At 42.9% G+C, this 16,652-nt stretch overlaps 1 protein-coding gene across 3 annotated transcripts in view; it reads left to right on the forward strand.

The window, feature by feature from the left end:
- Positions 1 to 16,652, forward strand: part of KDM3B (lysine (K)-specific demethylase 3B) — a 66,335-nt gene that overhangs the window by 16,826 nt on the left and 32,857 nt on the right. For all 3 annotated transcript variants that reach the window (XM_015407402.1, XM_015407403.1, XM_015407404.1), the window contains exons 2-8: positions 1,825 to 1,992; positions 2,598 to 2,711; positions 3,771 to 3,876; positions 6,634 to 6,758; positions 10,740 to 10,808; positions 11,090 to 11,668; positions 15,000 to 16,245. In XM_015407402.1, the coding sequence (XP_015262888.1) occupies positions 1,825 to 1,992; positions 2,598 to 2,711; positions 3,771 to 3,876; positions 6,634 to 6,758; positions 10,740 to 10,808; positions 11,090 to 11,668; positions 15,000 to 16,245 (2,407 nt within the window). The remainder of the gene's footprint in view (positions 1 to 1,824; positions 1,993 to 2,597; positions 2,712 to 3,770; positions 3,877 to 6,633; positions 6,759 to 10,739; positions 10,809 to 11,089; positions 11,669 to 14,999; positions 16,246 to 16,652) is intronic.

Here is a 16,652-nt window from a genome sequence, read left to right on the forward strand (position 1 = left end):
CTACTTCTATGGTTACTTCTACTTCCATTATCATTTGGTGGAAATAAAAATGTATACATAATTGCTGAGAGATCTTTTGTGGAAAGTTGTAGCTTTCAAGACAGTGGGAAACTCTTATTTTGGCACGAAACCCAATTGATTCGTTTTCATGTATGTATTTTGAGGAGAGAGAACTGGCACACATCTCTTTTCATATAAGGACTATAACTATGTATACCTGAGTTGTGCAAATATTAAAACAACTTGCCCAATTGTATTAATATTTGAACTACTTAGGTGTACAAAGTTATAGTCCTTATAGGAAAAGAGATGTGTGCCAGTTCTCTCTCCTCAAAATACATACATGAAAACGAATCAAATGTATGTAGAAATTGAAGTGGTTATAACTTATATTAACAGTTGTATAGACTTGCAAAACTTCAATAAAAATGTTAAAAAAAATGAATCAAATGGGTTTCTTATCAAAATAAGAGTTTCCCATTGTCTTCAAAGAGCATGTGTTTTTTAGTTGTACACAGGGGTCTTTTCGTAGAAAAAGAGCTGCAGGAGCTCATTAGCATATACCACACCCCCTGACATCACCAGAAGTGATGTCAGAAGGGGAAGCAAAAGGGGGGAGGCATCTTCAAAAGCCTCCCCTTCCCTTCCCCAGCCGGCCTGTGGGGGGGGGGTTGAAGAGAGAAGGGGTTTAAAGTTTAAACCCCTTCTCACTAGAGTTGGGCCGCAGAAGGAAGGAAAGAGGGGAAAAAAGAGAGAGAGTAGAGAAGGAAAGAAGGAAGGAAAGAGGGAAAGAAAGAGAAGGAAAGGGGATAAAAATAGAGAAGGAAAGAGGGAAAGAAAGAGAAGGGAAGAAAAAGGGAAAGAAAGAGAAGGGAAGAAAGGAGAGAATGAAAAGTGGATCCCTCACACAGGTCGCTCACTTACTGTGGCAATCCAGCGTGGGCCCCGGGAGGCCGGCGACGGGCCTCCTCTTGTCTCCCTGGGGCCACAGCGCTCCAGCTCAGCCCCAGGAGGCTGACAATGGGTCTCCTCGGGCCTCCCCGGGGCCACAACACTCCAGCGCGGGCCCTGGGAGGCCAGCGATGGCCCTCTTCAGGCCTCCCTGGGGCTACAGCGCTCCACCACGGGCCCTGGGAGGCCGGCGACGGGCCTCCCCTGGGCCACAGCGTTCCAGCGTTGTCCCCGGGAAGCTTGCGACGGGCCTCCCTGGGCCTCACCCGTGCCGTAGCGCTCCAGCGCGGGCCCTGGGAGGCCGGCGATGGGCTGCAGCGTGGGGAGATGGGGGTGGGGCTTGCTGCCACCGCTATTTGTGCCAGATTGTGGACTGCCGGAGCAGTGCTTCAGCACTCTCCAACCCCAAAGTACCCCTGGTTGTACATACTATAATATGGCCTGTTAGGAGATTATTACACCTCTACTTAACAAGATTGCTGGTCACACAAAAAAAGCCAGACTTGGATATCTTCTATCTGACATGAATCCTAAAATTACTTACCAAGTTGCTAGATTTTGTGTGTTGATCATGAGGATACGGAAATTGTATTACAGCTAGGCTCAAATTTGAATTCTTCTTATATTATGTATTTTGTTTTTATATATAAGAATGTAATTTTCATGTATGTGGATGGTCTAAAGACTGTAATATATACACACAGGCACACCATTAATTTGCAGAGAAATGCCTGATCTGGAAATTAACTCAATAAAGACTGATCTGTGATTCTTGGTTGCATACAAGTATTTTATCTGCAATTATTTTGAAGGATACATTTGTGACTTCGTTTATATCTGTATTTGAAAAGGCTATTCTGAAATTTCTTTCAGATATTTGTGGAATTTGATCGGTGCAACTGGAAGCAGCATGCTTGGGTAAAGGTTCATGCAGAAGAAGTGATAGTATTGATGCTTGAAGGGTCGCTCGTCTGGGTTCCTCGAAGTGATACAGTTCTGCTTCAAGGAACTAGAGTGTCAGTTGCGTATTGGCCTGCATTGGTGAGTACTTGTTACTTTTCAAAATGAGCCTATGTCATGACAAGTCTGGATGCTATATCGGTTCTCCTGTCTAATTAGCAGTGCCATCCTAAGCAGAGCTGTACAGTTCTAAGCCCAATAGAATTACAAGGGTGTGACTCTGGTTAGGATTGCACTTTAGGAGGCCTGAATACTCACTATTGTTGTCTAGCTTTAAGGAATTGAAACCAGTTGAGAGGAGATAAGCTTTTATTAGATTGCATAAAATGTTAAGAACTTCAAAATGTGAAGAGTTAACTTGGAGTGTGGCTTTGAGCTGTATTGGTTTTATATTACAGAAAAGTTTAAGATGAGTTGTGGCAGAGTAGATGTTTAGTACCTATCTGGTACTAGATATTAACTTTGCCAGGAAGTTGAGTTTATTTGGTGTCAGTAGATGATTTTGTATGGGTTTTTTTGTCATTTGTCCACCAAGAACATTCTAAAGAGAGGAAGAAATATTATGGCAAATCTTTTTGAAACACAGAAGGATAGCTGAGAAGTCTGAAAACTATTGAGTATGTCTCACGTGAAATATGTTGCCATCTGTTTTTAGGTCTTCATTTTAGTCCTGTTCTTATTTACAGACTTTCACACCTTTAGTAGATAAGCTGGGTTTGGGTCCTGTGGTTCCAGTAGAATATCTAGTGGACCGAGACTTGAGATTCTTGTCTGATGCCAGTGGATTGCGTCATTTCCAGGTATTTAGAGCTCTAAAACAGATATAGTTTGTCACCCATTCAGTGATAATTCAGAGGGCAGTATGATTGTGGTATTTGAGTGTTCTCCCTCTTTAATTTTCATCTCAATTTGGTAAAAAAGGACTAAGGCCCTACCATAACATTTGAGTACAATAGTTATTGGTGGGGATCCAGAGAAATGCACCACACCTTGTTTTTCTTAAATGGTAGCTGCCGTGCTACATGACAAACTACATATGAAACTGAGGGGATTTTCAGAATAAGTTTGTAATAAGGCAAAAGGATCTGCTGTCCAAAGAAACAAGTCAGAATCCTTCTTGATGTACCCAAGACTGCCACTGTGATGTCTGATTTAAAATATTTTAGGGTCCTTGGTGTCACTTGAGAAACAATGCTCTTAGCTTAACTCTGTAAAGCTTAATGACTTATTTGATAACTAGTATGTGAGCCTTCTTCCAGTGTTCTGTTATGCTGGAAAATTTCTGTACTACATGGATTTTGGCATGTTGCATTTCCCCATGGAAGTAAAAATACTAGGAAGTTAACGTTGCTTTAATTTAATGTTGGGTGCAGGGTTTTCAAACTAGAGTGCTAGTATGTATACCAGGAGCCTTTCTCTGGTGCACTCTGTGTCCTTGCAAGTAATTTTCTGATTGAAGATTGTAAGTATAATACAAACATGAAATAAATGCTTCTCGGAGTTCTTTCTGTTCTTTTGTGAGATAGAAAGTACATGTGAAGCAATTTGAGATGCATGAATGAAAGAACACTGTAGTGTAGATGAAGTGTAGATTGTATCTGAAGAAGTGAGCAGTGACTCATGAAAGCTCATGCCCTGCCACAAATTTTGTTAGTCTTTAAGGTGCTACTAGATTCTTGCTCTTTTCTACTGCAGTGTAGTACCAGAGTAACTGAAAACTTGAAAAACAATCTTGAAATTTGCAGCATAGAAGAACAACAAAAAGGGAGGCAAAGCAATCCTGTCTAAGCAGTATAAACTATTTCAGTACGTTGCTTGAAGTGAACAGGTGTTCTTATATTCAAAACATTTCTTGGCAGATGTCAACAGAAAGTCAGAACCAGATTCTCCAAGAACAGCCCATATTGATGGAAGCTGTCAATGCACTGATCAGTGAACAAAAGCTTCAGGAGATATTTAGCAGAGGTAAGACCCGCTGTCTCTAATTTTTAAAGCATTTTTACTTTTCCAGTGGAGGAAGTTGGGCACTTGGCCACCAGAATAATCACTTCTGGAGCAGGTATTATGCTTGCGCAGGCTCCCCAGGTTGATGGAAAGGATGGTGCTTCTAGAGCATATATCTTGTCTGCGCTGGCTCCCCAGGTTGAGTGAATGGCTGGTGCTCCAATTGCTAAGAGTCCTCCAAGATTCCTCTCTCCCTTCCTTGCTGAGGCCAGGCTGGGGCAGGAGCCTTTCAAACTGCTGCCACTGCCTCAATAGTGTCATCAGAGGAAACACATTGGAGCAGATGGCAGCTCTCTGATTCAGACATGCCAGACCTCTCCAATGCAACTCATGTGGTCCAGAGAAACTCACAAACAAGTCCACAGTAAGACTTGTCCCATAAAGGAACCACAGGGAGGTGCAGTGCTCCCAGAGATCTGGATCCCCTTTATCCTCCCCGACTAGGATCTTCAGTAAGGTGTTCCTACACCCCAATATTTGCTCCTGGATCACTAGCAAGGTCTTTAAAGATGTGCAGAAGAGTCTTCCAAAAAAAAAAAATGGAGGGAAAAACAAAAGTGCAGACATAGGAGTTGCTGTCTGTTGTTGTCTTCATAGTCTCCTTCCCCACACCAAAAGATTTAAAGGCGCTCTAGGGCCTTCCAATGAAACTGACTCCTGTTATCCAGACCCGCAGCACTCTTCCAGGGACAGAGACTCTAGGAGCTCCTCTGGGTGCAAAAAGGCAGGGAATCCCCCACCCTCTTCTGTTGCCCATGTGCAGCTCCACACTGCCCCCTCTGGCCATTCAGATTCTCATTACTCACACTCATACTCAAATTCTGTGTAGACTGATAGAGAGGAAAGAGAATGGCCAGGTGAGTAGGCTTCTAGTACAGCACCAACCTCTTCCAGCAAGAGGATTTTCCTCACCTCCTAACTAAGGTTACTGTGGGGATAAAACTCCCTACTTGAGACACTGCCCAAACTTCACAGACTGCCTTAAACAAGAGAGATTCCAGGGTCAGCTCAGACCCCATCCACTGTGCTTTTTCCAGATTCTCAGTTGAAGAAACCTGAGGAATAAGTGGGTGGTGTCTGGAGAAGGCAAGAGTGTGCTGCTGTCTGATGTTTGGTTCTCATGGGGTTTTGAATCTGCTTGCAACTGTTGCTTAAGAACCTAAAATACTATTTCTGCTTTGGATTTTGTTGCAGATGATTTGGAATAGGTTACTACTGTTTGGAAAATAGGTTGCTGAACTGCTTGAGTAGCAGCGTCTGTATTAATATTACAGAATAGTTTCATCTGGGTCCATCCCTTCTATAGAGAGATTCATACAGCTATTGAGTTTTTGCCAATTCTTTACCATCTTGTGTGTGAATGTAAAAGCACATTAGAAAGCTAAAACTCATAAGATAATGTTTTATACATGAATGGTAGATTGCTTTGTGTAGTACAGATAAATTTAGTATTAACTGGTAGATTGCTTTGTGTAGTACAGATAATTTTAGTAACTACAACACATCTAGCTATGTGTTGTAGTATTAGCAAGAGCAGCATTTGTATCCCACCCTTTAACCAACAAGTGGTTATTGGGGTGGCTAACAAAACCAGAAAAACAATTCAGGTAGCGTTATAGACATCTAAAATCTTAAATTCAGAAACACAAAGTAGTATCAAAGGAGTATCAAACCACAAAGTAGTAAATATTTAAGCCGCTAGAGCCAAATTAAAATGAAGTTTAGACTATATTGAAACAGCAAAAGAAAGAAATTTTGCAGTCAGCAAATATTATAACCCCAGCAAGATTAAAACAAACAATAAAATTGTACCCAGAGGCCTGGGGAAACTGTCGTTCCAGGGGGTTGCTAAGCAAGCAACAGTGGCAGGTCTTTCCATTTATGCAGAATTACATCTTCCAGCACTTAGCTCACATTGTTGCTGTGTGTTCCTTCTGCAGCATAATAGTGCTGCTTTTGTACAATGCAGCTCCTGACTCATCTTGCTTATTACTTGATTCAGATTCCTTCATTTTCTGAACCAAACTTGTAGCCTGTTTGTATGCATGTGTATTCAGGAGCAAGTAGCCTTACACACTCTTTACTCTTTATAATGTTACACTTTTTATAGTACAACAGACGATCCAGATGTATTACTTTTTTAATTATATAATAAGAATGTTTTTCTGTCTCAAAAAAAAGAGTTCATTCTACTTCTAGATAAAACTTTCCTTTGTTTCATGTAGTTTTGATGTTTTTCAGTTTTTCTCAACTGTTTGAAACTAAGATATGTTTAGATGTATTGAAATGCATGACCTTGCAGCTCCAGCTCTAATGCTGGATGTGTTTGCAGCTATTGTTTAAATAAAAACAAAAGCATTTCTGCCTCTATATTTCGTATTATGTACATGATAACTGTCATATTCTTAAAGTGGGTACTGGAAATATTTCAATCTCTTCTACAGTTTTTGTTGTTTTGGGAGGAAAAATTCTTCCACAGCTTCAGTGGATTGAATCTATGGGTCTTTTTCTGCCAGTGGGAAGGAACAGAAAGGATTGCATAGTTTCTCCCACTGCATACCCTACCACTTAAAAAAAAAACCATTCCAAACAACTTCCTGTCAATCAGAAGTATTTTCTTGCCATTGAACATTTCTTGTGTATCTTTTGACTGTGAAAATCGTTGAGGTAATGGTACATTTTTGGCTGATGTTATTCTTCTGTGGAACTTTTTTCTAGGTCCTTACAGTATCCAGGGTCAAAGAGTGAAGGTGTACCAACCAGAAGAGGAAAATAGTTGGGTGTCTGCCATTGTGAGCTGTCAAGATCCCATCTCCCGTCTGATGGAGGTGGTTTTGACTGAGGTGTGAAGCATTTTTCTCTTTGGGTTTTTGGGGGATTTTTTGGTATGGCTTCCTAATTTCACTGAACCAGAGCTCTGGTTACTTTGCATGGACTGTGACATTTGATCTAGACTGTATCAGCCTGTGTAGAACCCTGACAGTTCTATTGTCTTATTAAAAACAAATTTCTAGCCTTTATATCTGTAAGGAAGTATTTTGTTTCTATAGTAAGTATTTGGTTTCTGTTAACACCATAGAAAAATTGGAAACAGTGTGGAAGATGCTAATGGTTAGGGAGTGAGGCATTTTCAGAGCAAGAATATTACCACCTACCCCTTGGCCCTTTTATACCATTCAGCTTATGTTCAGAGTATCCATTAAAAATAATGCAGAGTTTCATATTTTTCTGATAATAAATTTTAGACAATTAGCATGGCTGCAAAAATAATTTTAAGTAAATAACGAAAAACTCAAGATAGTTGCAGCTGCAGAATATGGCAGTTTACAGCAGATTTTTGTAATGAACCCCTATTAATTCTATTAAATCCAAATTGTGGTGATCTATAGATTGTGTATCCATTCAGGTATATATCTGGAATAGTTCTGCAGTATGAATTATGAACTATATTGTCATGTATAGATTTTATGTATCAGGAAAGAAAATAGCATATAGAAGATTTATAGGTGAGATTTAGACAGTGTGTTAAAAAAGAAGAATAAAGTACCTTTATCAGGAGGAAGTGAAGCCAGTGATCAAACAGTCCATGGCTTATCCTGCCTGTGACACACTCTTAACCTTCAGTGGTTTGCCCTGATCTCTGCTTATTCTATTCCTAGTTGTCCTCTAAGAAAAGTGGTTCAGGTAGAGGGTAGTCAAGGTGTAGGTACATGGTATTTGCTACCCAGCACAGAATTTTGCTTTCTTATCAGTTCTGCATCTTTTTAAGGTAACTTCTAACTAGACATTTCATGAAAAAGCCAAAAATTTCACTAGTTTTTCCTGATGCTTTAGAACCTAAAGGAATCTGGAACAGATTATCAAATGTACAAATGGGATAGAGTACTCTTTGCATCTACTTATTTTTCTGTCCGCATTTGTTTTCTCCAGATATTACCATTAAAGAAAGTTATGTGCATTTGCTTTTATTTGCATAATTTTGAACTCATTTCACTTTTATGAGTAGTGTTGGATCCAGAGATTGCCGTAAGCATGTGGAGTATCTCTCTGTCCTTATGGAAAGACTGTTTTAAATCTTGGGCTAGATGAGTTTTACACCTCTTGTTGTGTGAGAAGTGAACCTGACTCAAAAGTTGACACCTGACTTGTGCAAACAGAAACATGAGAACTGCTGTTGTACCTACATCCTTGGCTGCTTTTACTTGGAGACAATTCTCTGGTCGCGGTCACACGGGCAGGAAAACGCTGGGGGGAAGCGTGGCTGTTTGCCCCGGAGCAAAATAACGCGCGGTTGTGCGATCATACCTCCCCTCAAGGTCCCGTCGAGGTTCCGTGGTCATGGGGGAGATGCCGATCACACTACCATCCTGCAGCGTGGCAAAGAAGCGGCGCGGCGCGATCACACCAGCAATCGCTCGGCGCCACTTCCGCGGCAAACCGGGTTTTATTATTTTTTTCCCATCAAACTTCGCACATGCGCATGAATCGGATGAGCAAAACCCTCGCTTTCCTCTTCGTGCGCATGCGCGGTTGCGTGCTGGTGCACGTCCTGTGGGGACTTGGGGGAAAAAACCTGCTTGCGACGGGACATGGGCGGGCGCCGGATGCCACGGGATTCCACCGTGAACGCGATCACGCGCACGCCCTTGCCCCGCGGTTTCCTTACTAGTTTTTTGCCGCACGTCTTTGGCGGGAAGCCTCGGTTGAGCCATGGGAGCGCTACGCTTCCCAGATGTGCCGGTGAGATCGCGCCTGGAAAATCCGCCTATCTTCCGTCTCTCTGGCGTGGCTAATGTTCCGTGTGACCGCAGCCTCTGTTACTCTTATTGATGCAGAAGGCAGCAGCTCATTCACACAGCAATTTTCCCTTCACTTTCCTTGCTTTAGCTCTCCCTGCCACCATTTCTACCCTTTCACTGGAGGGTTTTGTTAAATTGCAAATTGCTAGGTCACAGTAGTGTTGTAACACTAAATGTTCTGTTGTCACAGTCTTCTGGCTCCCACTTTTGTTTTTAAAAGTGAATCTCTGTCACTTTTCATTGTGGAATAATAAAGCCATCTCTGTCACTTTTCATTGTGGAATAATGTCTGCACCATTACACTTATACTTCTGTAATGAAAAGGGTTAGAGATTAGTTGATCAAGGAAACTAATAGATCATGGCATTAAACCAGGGAAGGGCAAAGTTGCTTCCTGGGAGCTATCTGAAGGACTCTCTTCTCCCATACGTTCTTGCTTGGTTGCTAAGATCACAGAGAGAGGCCCTCTTGACTTTCCCATCAACCAGAGACGTTTGTCTGGTAGGTAGATGAGAGAGGTCCCCAGGGAGGTGTACCTGGCTCCCTCAGACTTCATCTTTAGGAAGCAGCATTTGATTAATTTTAGTTATTCTGCCTATCAGCAGTTTTAAATAGTGGGTTTAAGTGTTTTGTTGTGTTTTGTTTCTGTTTAAATTGTAAGCCACACTGAGTTCCTGTAAGTTAGAAAGACAACTAATAAATGTTTTTAAATAAACATTTATTTCAAGAGCTACTAGCCACAAAATGGCTTAGTGGGCAGAGCCAGTCTCAAAATGGCATCCTATACACAAATTACAGCATTCCAGAGCAGGTTTGCAGTGCTTGGGTGGGAAGCCTTTTCTCTGCTATTTTCCCACTGCCACCAAACCCCATTCAGAACTGTAGTATAATGGAAAGGCTCAGGAGGACACTTTTATAAGGAATAGTGTTGTAGTCTATTGCAATGTTGTATTCATTGCCCTGTTTTTACTGTATTGTGGTATACTGTGCTTTGGACAGTTTTTTCTTTGCATGGTTTTCTAATTTTGTGATCCTAGTCATATTGCATCATTTATTGGATATTTTACATTGTCTTATTGAATTGGTTTTTATATTTTCTAATCTGCCTTGAGTCTCAGCAAGAAAGGCAAGTTATTAATGAAATAACTAAATTGTACCTTGCCCCATGTGGGGGAAATATACAGTTCCCTTGGTCTCTGGAAGAGTTAAATAGCAGCTTTGATGCAGGAGAGAAATCAGTGGCATGATCTTTTCTTGCCTAGAGCAAGGGTGCATGAATATGTGCATATCAGGGAGGAGAATGCTAGTATTGTTTTCCCATCCAAAGCAAAAAGGTGTATGCATTCATGTGCCTCGTTCACATGAAAGAGAGGAGAGAAGCTGCTGCAGGTAGTTATAAGTGAAAATATGAGAAAGTGATTGCGACAGCACTGGAGGAGGGGTGGAGAGCTATTTTTAATTGCTTGAAGAGTGGCTGGTCACTCCCAAATAACCTTTGCCCCACCCCTGGAATAGATCATGCTGTTAAATTGCTATAACAATCTAGCAATTGCTGTTTCTTTGTTTTTAAAGCCTTCCACTGGTTGGTGAGATGGCCATGGAAGGTGTGGCAAGGAATATGGTGTTGATATGGGTGAGACCTTAAAAAATGCATACCCTCCTGCCCACAAAGGCTCTTTGGCTGTAACTTATTTAAATAAAAGTACCAAACCGGGTTTGGGAAAGATTCCAGCAATGGGCTGGTGGGGGAGGACAAAGAAGGAGGAGGATGTTGTGTGGATGTTTCTGAAAACAGTACTGCTATAAGGAAGCCAAAGGGGAGCAAAACATCCACAAGGAAGCAGCCTTAGCATTCTCTGCAAACATTTGTACAAAATACCACACAAGAATTTGTGGGATAGCACCAATGGGTACTCCTTCATGGTCTCTTCTTTGAAGTGTAAAACTGCTTTATGACGAATATATGTTACCACTCTTTAATACTGTCTTCCCTTTGTTTGCTCATTTCACCACATAACAAATCAGACTGGTGAGATCAAGTCTGTGGACCCTCGGCTGATTCATGTAGTGATGGACAATTCTGCTCTTAATGAGGTACTGTGATACACCAAGCCATGATATACTATTGTGTTTTTTCTGAAACATCTTACAGTAGTGTTTCCCTCTAATGCTGGCTTATACAGCTTCATATATATAAATCTGAAAGGCACTTTGTTTTAGCTTAATTTGAGAATAAAGTGGATTTGTCTGTTAGTTCTGTGCAGCCTGAATGAACTTTTAAAAATTGTATTCCAGTAGTTAAAGGCATTAGTTGTGGGACTTGTTTCCGGAAATCTAGCCCGTTGTAGTGATATATGCTTTTTTATTTATTATAGGGAGGGTCTCTAAAGCCAGGCAAATCCTCAAAAGGGAAAAAGAAGAAAGAAAATGTGGAAGGGAAAGATGGACGAAGGAGGAAAAATGCTGCTGATGCTGGTTGTGATCATGCAGCAAAGAAACTAAAGGAGAGGGGTGAAGTGGATAGTAATGGGAGTGATGGAGGTGAGGCGAACAGGGCAGCCTGGAAAGGAAATGTCAGTGGTGACACAACTCTGGATCCAAGAACCAATCAGCTGCCTCAGTTTCCTCCTCAGATTAACCGCAAAATTCGCTTTGCAACATACACCAAGGAGAATGGCCGAACTCTTGTAGTGCAAGATGAACCAGCGAGTGGTGATACTCAGATGCCCTTCACTCCTTTTTCTTCAGCTGCTGCTCAAGTTCTTCTGAGTGGAGCTGGAAGTCAAGAAGCAGCAAAGTCCTTAGAGCAGGCCAGCCAAGGCCTGGTAGCTGCCCCAGCAGTAATTACTACAGCTGGACTGACACCAACTACTGTACGAATCTCTGATACTAGTCTGTCAGCTGTCACTGGACAAGAAAAACAGAAAGTAGGTCATTTGCAGAGCCAAGGAGAAGTAAGTTGTCTGCATCCAGAATAATATCTACCATTTATATGCTGCTATAGAGTGTCCCTTCATGTTGTTCTTACCATAGCCTATAAGGAGGAGAACTCCTCCCCCCCCCAGTTTATAGCAGATGATTGATTGATTTGATTTGATTTTAGACCTCCCTCCCCCATATAGGGCTCAGGGTGGTGTACATCATGTAACTATAAGTTGATTTAAACTGTTAAAACAATACACAGTGATAAAATAGCTAGTCAGAATGGCATCTTAAGATACTTTCCCCATAAGGAAGGGAGAGATAAAGGGAGTCAAGCTTAATGGCATTTTAAAACATTTTATGTCATTTCCCATGGGGAGGGGAGAGAGTAGAGGAAGCCAGCCTTGATGGCAACCATTGCTGTCTTCAACCGTAGGTCTGGTGGAACATCTCTATCTTGCAAGCCCTGTGGAACTGCACTAAGTCCCACAGGTCCCGGATGTCATCAGTTAGAGAATTCCACCAGGCCAGTGCCAGGGCTGAAAAGGACCTGGCTCTAGTTGAGGACCGCTGGATATCTTTTGGGCCAGGGACCTCCAGAAGGTTTTTCCTCTCCAGAGCATAAAGCTCTTCGGGGGATGTGCTAGGAGAGGAGGTCCTGTAAGTATGTTGGTCCCAGACCGTTTAGAGCCTTGAAGGTTAGTACCAAAACCTTGAACATGATCCGGTACTCAATCTAGGGCCAGTGCAGCTGGCAAAGCACCAGTTGAATGTGTGCTGTTAAAGGGGTCCCAGTAAGGACCCATGCCACTGCATTCTGGACCACTTGTAATTTCTGGGTCAGTCTCAAGGACAGCCCTGCATAGACTGAGTTACAATAGTCTAACTTGGAGGTGACCATTGCATGGATTACTGTGGCTAGGTCAGGGCAAGACAGGTAGGAGGCCAGTTGCTTAGCCAGGTGTAACTGGAAAAGCGCCAGTTTGACAACATTTGTGATCTGGGCTTCTGTCAGTAAGGAGGCATACAGAAGTACACCCAGGTTCCTGGCAGTTGCCACTGGTGTTAGAGGGTCACTGTCAAGAGCTGGCAGTTGGCAACTCAACCTTGAAACCCCCGCATACTGATGACAACCCAGCCCAAAACTCTGTGCCAGCAGGGTGAGGGGGTGCACATTGATGTTAAACAACATTGGGGAGAAGATGACCCCCTGAGGGACCCCACATATCAAGGCATATCAAGGTGACACCCCCTCTCCTAGCACTACCCTCTGTCCCTGACCCTGGAGAAATGAGATGAGCTACTTCAAGACCACCCCACAAGCTCCTGTGTCAGCGGGGCAGTGGGCCAACAAATCATGGTGGATTATATCCACCTTGGTTCTGAATCCTTGTGAACTGCAAGTCGTGTGTGTGTGTTCCACTTAATGTGCAATACCTTTCTTTCCGCACATCTTGGAGGGTGATGTTGACTTTTATAGAAAATTGGAACACCAGGCCCTTAGTTCAGAGTGTCTTGTTTCTTGTATTTACATTTTTTCAGAGAAATTAAAATTATATGTGTAAATGACAAGGGAAAACTAAATAGAAAGGTGTGTAGCAATATAGAGAGAATCTTGCTTCTTATATATTGAGAACAATAAGTCCAGAATGGTTACTTCAATACACAGATTAACGTTTCAGTGTAGCAGTTTAGGCATGAGACAAATTACTGAACATCAGATGCTTTTCTTTTTACATTTTATGCATCCTTCGAGTTCTACGGTTTAGATTTACAAAATATAATAAACCGTATGTGCTTGTATATACACACACATACACATTTTAAATGTTGTTGGCTTTTTGATATCCTATTTTTCACCTACAATTTATTTATTTAATTTATATCCTGCCCTCCCCGCCAAGGCAGGCTCAGGGTGGCTTACATAAAGATATAAAATGATTTAAACAAAAATTAAATAAAATCAGAACAATACAATTATAGATACAAATATAAAAATATAAAGTGCTAGTTTGTGTCAGATGGCGGACATAGCAGCATCCGGAAGCTGCAGCTAGTGCAGAATGCTGCAGCCAGGCTGTTGATGGGCCTCTCTAGGAGGGATCACATTCGGCCTGTGCTGAAAGCGCTGCACTGGCTACCAATAGCGTACCGGATCCGCTTCAAAGTGCTGGTTCTTACCTTTAAAGCCTTGTAAGGCCAGGGTCCGGCTTACCTAAGGGACCGCCTTTCCCCATATGTTCCCCCAAGGGCACTATGGTCGGGGAGTCAACATCTTCTGAAAATTCCAGGCCCCAGGGATATTAAATTTGCTGTTACTAGAGCCAGGGCATTTTCGGTGGTGGCTCCTACCTGGTGGAAGGAGCTCCCGGAGGAGATCCGGCCCCTGCGGGACCTTTCTCAGTTCCACAGGGGCTGTAAGACAGAGCTCTTCTGCCAGGCTTTTGAGTAGGAGCCCCCGCCACTTCAATTCCACCACCGATATGTTTGCAGCATCGCACCACTACCACTAATATGTGGTTCCATCTGGGTGCGAGGTGACCCTGGAAGGAGAGGGTGCTGACAAGTTGTGGGACCAATACCATTTGAGGAAGTTCTACCCCATCTTGCACTGACACTTTGTTGTTGTACTGTATTGTTTTATGGTTTTAGACTGTTTTATTTGTTTTATCTGTTTTAATTCTGGCACTTGTGCCTTGTTGTTAGCCGCCCTGAGCCTTCGGGGAGGGCGGGATATAAATCCAAAAATAAATAGCCGGCTGGCATCATAGTCTGGAGTTGCTTGGCTGTTAGCAATGATGTTGGGTCAGGGCTACAGTTGGTTAGGAGCGGGTCCCTGATCAAAGGCCTGGTGGAAGAACTTCGTCTTGCAGGTCCTGGGGAACTGTAAAAGGTCCTGCAGGGCCCTGATGTCCTCTGGGAGCTCATTCCACCAGTGCGGAGCCACCACTGAAGAGGTTCCCAAAGTGGCTTACAGCATTTTAGGAACATGGTATTGATTTCTTCCCTCTCTCTGCCTATTCCTAAAGTATTAACCCTTGTGGTGAGTTTAGAATGGAGGTTGCTTAGGTGGTGCATGGTCCAGCCCCATCTTCTCAGGCTAGAGATATTTGACATTTTGAGAGCGAAGCAGAGAGGAGCCAGGGCTGCTGTGCTTCTGATGCTGTTCCTCTGAGAGTGGAGTGGTAATTCTTTATATAGAATAGGTTCTCAACCAGCCATAGTGCTTGCTAAACAAGAAAATGTATTTTGGGGTATGGAATAAACAGTTAAGAACTACTGAGGAGTTAGTATCTTGTGGAAAATATAACAGGGATGAAGAAATAAGGTTGACCTCAAATATAATATATTATTTTGTTTCAGAATTCCCGAAATTCGATGTTGGCTTCTCCAGGATTTGGAGTGGCACACTCAAGTGCTTCCCAGCCTTTGGTGTTCGAAAGTGGCCGAAACCAATCCAATGGAGTACTGGCTCCAGAAAACAAGCCCGTTGGATTTCCGCTTGGTAGTGACACTGCCAATGAGATTCAGAAAGACACTGATTTGTCAAAGAACTTGTTTTTTCAATGCATGTCCCAGAATATTCCTTCCAGCAACTACTTCACTGCCTTGTCAGAGAATCTGGCTGAAGAGCCCGCTAGTCCGGACTCATTAAAAAAATGTTCAGAGAGCCTGAGTGCAGGTGTCTGCAAAAGTAAAGTTCTTTCAGGTGAACCTAACCCTGGGACTCAGCCAGGCAGTTCTGTGGACCGGAAGCTGCCAGGGGAATCTATGCCCACGCTTACTCCAGCTTTTCCTCGAAACCTCTTGAGTACTCGACCTCCAGATAATCATGAGAATCTTTTTTTGCAACCCCCAAAACTGTCACGAGAGGAACCCTCAAACCCTTTCTTGGCATTTGCCGAGAAGGCAGAACTCAGTCCTTTCAGTAGCTTTGCATCTTCATCTCAGCCAGGAGCATCTACTACTTCCTCTTCAGGTCTTGGTTCCAAGGCTGCTTCTGGTTGGTCAGATTTGCACACCTCAGTGGACTCTTTAGCTAAAAAGAAAAGCCTGTTTATAACAACTGATTCCTCCAAGATAATGCCCAGTGCTCCTAGTTCAACACTCTTTGCTGGTGTACAGAGCTCGTCTGCTCTGGGGAATGGCCGTTCCAGCTCGCCTATCAGCAGCCTGACACAACCTATTGAAATGCCCACTCTCTCCTCCAGTCCAACAGAAGAAAAGCCATCTGTTGGGCCTGGGCAGCAGGACAATCCTCTTCTGAAAACTTTCTCTAATGTATTCGGCAGACACCCGGCTGGCTTTTTCTCTTCACCGACAGAGTTAGCACTGGAGAACAGAGCCCCTTTTGAAACTGTGAAAAGGTTCTCTCTAGATGAACGGAGCATGCCTTCAAAGCAGGATTCTGATTCTAGCACCAATAGCGACCTCTCAGATATGAGTGATTCTGAGGAGCAGCTGCACACCAGAGCTTGTCTGAAGGGAATCCCAGAGCATCTGATGGGGAAACTGGGTCCCAATGGCGAGCGGAATGCTGAACTACTAATGGGCAAGGGAAAAGGGAAGCAAACACTGAAGGGCAGGCCTCGCACAACCCCCCAGAAAGGTGAAGGCTTTAAACACAAGAGTTTAGCTAGATAGGGACAGCTGAAACTGGAATATTGTATTGGCGCATCATCAGTATACCCAGCTCTGGGGTTTGTAGCCTTGCATTGATCTGTCTTCTGTGTATCTAGCCAGCCAAGGCATCAGGGACAAAAATGTAGAGGTCTCAAGCAATTAAGTTCTTAAAATAATGAGTCTGACTAACACAGCAGTTTGTATGAAGATAAATTTGAGGTGTAAGGTTAATTGTGTATGACCATTAGTGACTGGCTGTTTGGGGGAAGAAGAACGATGCCACCTGTTGTCATGTCTGAATGTCTTGATCGCTACTTTAGTAAGACTCAGTTCTGTGTTCCAGAAACCCAGATGCTCAAAGTAAATTACAGAAGCTTTAGTTTACTTTTTTTC

The sequence above is a fragment of the Gekko japonicus genome, unplaced genomic scaffold, assembly GCF_001447785.1.
Source record: "Gekko japonicus isolate JY-2015 unplaced genomic scaffold, Gekko_japonicus_V1.1 scaffold298, whole genome shotgun sequence".
Classification (NCBI taxonomy): domain Eukaryota; kingdom Metazoa; phylum Chordata; class Lepidosauria; order Squamata; family Gekkonidae; genus Gekko; species Gekko japonicus.